The sequence below is a fragment of the Triticum dicoccoides genome, chromosome 4B (assembly GCF_002162155.2).
Source record: "Triticum dicoccoides isolate Atlit2015 ecotype Zavitan chromosome 4B, WEW_v2.0, whole genome shotgun sequence".
Lineage (NCBI taxonomy): Eukaryota > Viridiplantae > Streptophyta > Magnoliopsida > Poales > Poaceae > Triticum > Triticum dicoccoides.
In genome coordinates this window covers 543,071,147-543,076,257 of record NC_041387.1, presented here as the reverse complement: position 1 = coordinate 543,076,257, position 5,111 = coordinate 543,071,147, and the positions used below count along the sequence as shown (strand labels likewise).

At 53.6% G+C, this 5,111-nt stretch overlaps 1 protein-coding gene across 1 annotated transcript; it reads left to right on the top strand.

The window, feature by feature from the left end:
* The first annotated feature begins 1,990 nt into the window (after nt 1-1,990).
* LOC119291365 (putative polyol transporter 1) lies at nt 1,991-4,247 on the top strand. Its single transcript, XM_037570109.1, has 2 exons — nt 1,991-2,302; nt 2,418-4,247. The coding sequence occupies exons 1-2, from the start codon at nt 2,182-2,184 to the stop codon at nt 3,857-3,859; spliced, it is 1,563 nt and encodes a 520-aa protein (XP_037426006.1). The 5' UTR covers nt 1,991-2,181; the 3' UTR covers nt 3,860-4,247.
* The last annotated feature ends 864 nt before the right edge of the window (nt 4,248-5,111 follow it).

The following is a 5,111-nucleotide window of genomic DNA, read 5'->3' as shown; positions in this document are numbered from 1 at the left end:
AATGACACCACGATTCAGAGTTGAGATAAGCAATGGAGAAAATTCATACCATACTTGTGGATCAGAGTAGTCCATATTGCCAGCCATGTACCAAGGTGATGTAGAGTCACCGATGCAGGCAGGCGGTGCCCAACAAGGACCTTGAGCCGTAGGACCCGATTCACTTGGTTGCTGCAGACTAGCCGCCAGAGACTCTTGTGGTCTTGGGGGGATCCAAGTGCTTGTTCTCTGCTTTGAAGGGAAGGCCGACGGGATCCCCGGCGGCAGGGTGGACTTAGACGCCGGCGAGACCAGCAGATGCGCCGGCGGCGGGACCAGCAGATGCGCCGGCGGCGGGACCAGTAGATGCGCTGGCGGCGGGGTGAGCAGAGGCGCTGGTGGAGGGGCTTCACGAGGTGCCGGCGCGCGCGTCCGTTTGGACTGCTGACCCATGTCCTTGATGTGCGCCGGTGACAGTTCTAGGGTTCGGGAGAGGTGGCGATTTGGGGGAATTTGGAAGGCATGATTTGGCGCGAGGAAGCTATTTGGGGCGACGGCACGAGCTGATTTTCGCGCGCGAAGGAGGAAGGAGAAGCGCGGGAGGCGGGAGAGGCGCAGGGGATCGAGAGCGCCGGCTCTAGCGCTCGCCACGGGCTGCAAGCGGGCGCAAAGCTCTCGTATCTTGTGTCGTAGCCCGGCGCTTGACGAAGCGCCCGTTCACTTCTCTCTCCCTCTTTCTCTCCCCTCCAGATGTGATTTAGCTGACGTGGAAGGGCTTATAGCCAGCTGAGTCAGCCTTATTATACTTGCTCTAAGTAGTATCATGCACTTGGGACTCACAACCATGTTTATGTGGCAGACAATTAAAGAAGAGAGAGATGGTACTAGTAACATAGGTAGATACCGTAACATAATAAATGTGATGCTACTATGTGTCATGCATGACAATAAATTAGACCACTTATGATACTAATCTATGATACCATGCACTATAGAGGTAGTAACATAGACTAGTAACATATGCATGCTACTAGTCTAAATTACTCCCCACTATGACCAGTCTAATTGTCTGCCACATAAGCATGTTTGCGAGTCCCAAGCGCATGATACTACTTAGGGCATCTCCAACAGTTTGTATGTTAGCTTGTTGTTAAATATGTCATGTCATCAACCAACACCTTAACATACAACATCTTCAATGGTTTGTATCTAGTTTGCCTAATAAGATGTGAGATAATAAATAATGTGCTCTCTCATTCTACATTGAAGCTTGTGCAAGGGGTGTTGGTTCATGTACATACAATATTCCTCTCTTTCCTCATTTATTGTATGACACATCATCAAAAATCCTATGTGACAAAGTCTATCAACAACTATTTTACAACCATTGAAGATGCCCTTAGACTAGCCACAATGGATAGTAACATACACTAGTAACATACACATATCCCTAGACTATATTACTACCTTCATAGTGGGTAGTAACATAAGTGTGGTAACATCAAAGCTTCATTTATTAGGTTATAGACTCATATTGCATTGAAACATGTGATGTTACAGTAACTAGCTAAGTTACTATAACTATCTCTCTCCTCATTAACTCACTGCCACATAAGCAAATTTGCTGAGTTGGACTCGATGTTACTGCTGAAGTTACTCCCACTGTGGCTAGTCTTATGTTACCCCCACTATGGCTAGCCTTAGCCACGTAGATTAGGGGAGGAAAACGATTGGTCCAGGAACAACATATACTTCTTCCTTGGGTCATTGATTTGTGAATCAAAGTCACTAGTTCATGACGACCGAAATACAACGGTCGATATATACTACAGTCTACACTCTATACATCTGAGAACGACAGCTCATATCAATTTCCCATTAATTCGAATACGTAAATTTGCCACTAAAGCGAGCGTGCACTTATTTGCTTCCGCTCTCGTTGTGTTCAGTGATCACCAGCAGCAGCTCCGCATATAAAAGAGGGCCGAGCAGAAGAAATTTCACACAGCACATCTCGTAAGCTACTAGCGCCTACCACTGAGGAGTGAGGCTGCCACGCCCATTCGCTAGCTAGCTACAGACCCATAGTACAAACAATAATAGAGCAACTGAGCACACCAGGACACAGTCGGTTAAGTACTGTGACAGGGAGCTAGGTTCAGTTCACCACAAACGCCTCATCTCCAAGCCGAGCACCTCGCCATGAGCACGGACGCGGACGCCGTGCCGGTGGCCGTGGCGCCGGCGAAGCGCCCTCCCATCAACAAGTACGCCTTCGCCTGCGCCCTCCTCGCCTCCATGAACTCCGTCCTCCTCGGATACGGTACGTCGCCACGTGCATTTTCAGCTAGATCTTACTACTCACCACCGTGCATGAAGCTCGATGCTGTGGCTAACACGTTACGTTCTTTGACGTGTGTGCGCGCGCGCTGGAGCAGACATCTCGGTGATGAGCGGCGCGCAGCTGTTCATGAAGGAGGACCTGAAGATCACGGACACGCAGATCGAGATCCTGGCCGGCATCATCAGCATCTACTCCCTCCTGGGCTCGCTCATGGCGGGGCTCACGTCCGACTGGCTGGGGCGGCGCTACACCATGGTGCTGGCGGCCGCCATCTTCTTCACGGGCGCCCTCCTCATGGGCCTCGCCCCCAACTACGCCTTCCTCATGGCCGGCCGCTTCGTGGCCGGCATCGGCGTCGGCTACGCGCTCATGATCGCGCCCGTCTACACGGCCGAGGTGGCGCCCACCTCCTCCCGCGGCTTCCTCACCACCTTCCCGGAGGTGTTCAACAACTTCGGCATCCTCCTGGGCTACGTCTCCAACTTCGCCTTCGCGCGCCTCCCCGTGCACCTCAGCTGGCGCGCCATGTTCCTCGTCGGCGCCGTGCCGCCGGTGTTCCTCGGCTTCGCCGTCCTTGCCATGCCGGAGTCCCCCCGGTGGCTGGTCATGCGGGGCCGGATCGAGGACGCGCGCCGTGTCCTCCTGAGGACCTCCGATTCGCCCGAGGAGGCCGAGGAACGGCTCCTGGACATCAAGAAGGTCGTCGGCATCCCCGCGGACGCGACGGACGCCGATGATGTCGTCGCCATCGTGCGCGCGAACGAGGCCGCGCGCGGGCAGGGGGTGTGGAAGGAGCTGCTGATAAACCCGAGCCGGCCCGTGCGCCGCATGCTCGTCGCCGGCCTCGGGCTCATGTTCATCCAGCAGGCCACGGGCGTGGACTGCGTGGTGATGTACAGCCCGCGGGTGTTCGAGAAGGCAGGGATGAAGAACAGGACCAACTCGCTGGGGGCGTCCATGGCGGTGGGCGCGTGCAAGACCTTCTTCATACCGATCGCGACGCTGCTCCTCGACCGGGTCGGCCGGAGGCCGCTGCTGCTGGCCAGCGGCGGCGGGATGGCCATCTTCCTGTTCACGCTCGCCACGTCCCTGCTCATGCTCGACCGGCGGCCGGAGTCGGAGGCGAAGGCGCTGGGCGCGGTGAGCATCGTGGCGATGCTGTCGTTCGTGGCGTCGTTCGCGTCGGGGCTGGGCCCCGTGGCGTGGGTGTACTGCTCGGAGATCTACCCGCTGCGGCTGCGCGCACAGGCCGCCGCCATCGGCACGGGCCTGAACCGGCTCATGGGCGGGGCCACCACCATGTCCTTCCTGTCGCTCAGCGAGGCCATCACCATCGCCGGGAGCTTCTACCTGTACGCCTGCGTGGCGGCCGCCGGGTGGGTGTTCATGTACTTCTTCCTGCCGGAGACGATGGGCCAGAGCCTGGAGGACACCGGGAAGCTCTTCGGCAAGGACATGGACGACGGCGACACCGACGACGGCGGCGTCGTGCACCACGAGCGCAAGAGGTCCACTGAGCTGATCACTCAGCAGTAACAGCGAGTAATTTACGCCGTACGTTCCGTACACATGTCGTGCTTGTGTTGTGTGTGGTGTGGCCGGTCCAAGCCATCTTGGAGGTGAATCTCTAGATTCTGGACACGTTGGTCAGCTTTACAGACTTTAGGACGTAGGGGACACCCAGCGCTCTACGGGGAGAAAGATCACATGATATTCCGCACGCGTGATGAATCCACGTAGAAAGATGGTCCGGTTCACCGGCCGTTGCGCTGCTTGCTGTGGCGCGCACTGCGCAGCGTGTGACAGATCTTTTCACCGAGGTGACAGTGATACTGTACGAGTGTGTATGGGGTAGCATTTCTGGTATGTACAGGCTTGTGTTATATATGACCGAGTCATCGCTGATCTCTGCACTTTTGCTTCATCTGTTGGTTAATTAGTTGCATATTTTTCATCTCTCTACTTTTGCTTCTTCTAAGGGAAATGATTCTAATCAGCCGGAAGATGTAGCACGGGGCATTTGTCGCCTCCCTTGCTTGACACGTGTCTTGCTTGACCACGCACATCTCTCTCCTTATCTTTTCTTGCGTAGAACGGTGCAGCGAACAATGACTACACGAGTGCGTGACGCAGCTGGAGATGCGTTGCAATTTTTGCAACATGCGCCTTGTTGCAAAAAATTAGATGCAGTGGAGATGTTGTTGCAATTTTTGCAACAAGGGACTTGTTGCAGAAAAATAGGGAAGAGAGGTTGTGTAACATGGGTTTTGCTGCAGGAGATTAGAGAAGAAAATGTTTTGCAACAAGGGTTTTGTTGCAGAAAATTAGAGAATAGAACGTTTTGCAACAATGACCTTGTTGCAAGAGGAACAACGATTAGAATCATCCGACTGATCACGACTATAGTTGCGTCACACGTGCAGCTGTCAGATACAAGTTTAATCGGACGACATGCAACCTCTATCAGCCGCCCAAGACCTACATCATTGGACGTGTGCCTCTGCCATTTTTCTGCAACATCATCTGGATTGCAGGAGTCATCCCGCAACAACGTCCATATTACAAAAATATTAAGATGAGAAAAAAATTCTGCAACATCATTTGTGTTGCAGAAGTCCACTCGAAATGACACACATGTTTCAAAAAAGTTAATGCGAAAAAAACCTACAAGAAAATCTCTGTTGCAAAAGTTTCCGCGACAAGGGGTATGTGCAAACGGTTCCGCAACGCTGCCTTTGTTACAATTATGAGGAAAGAGCTGAGCTGATGGATTCGCCAGATCAACGGC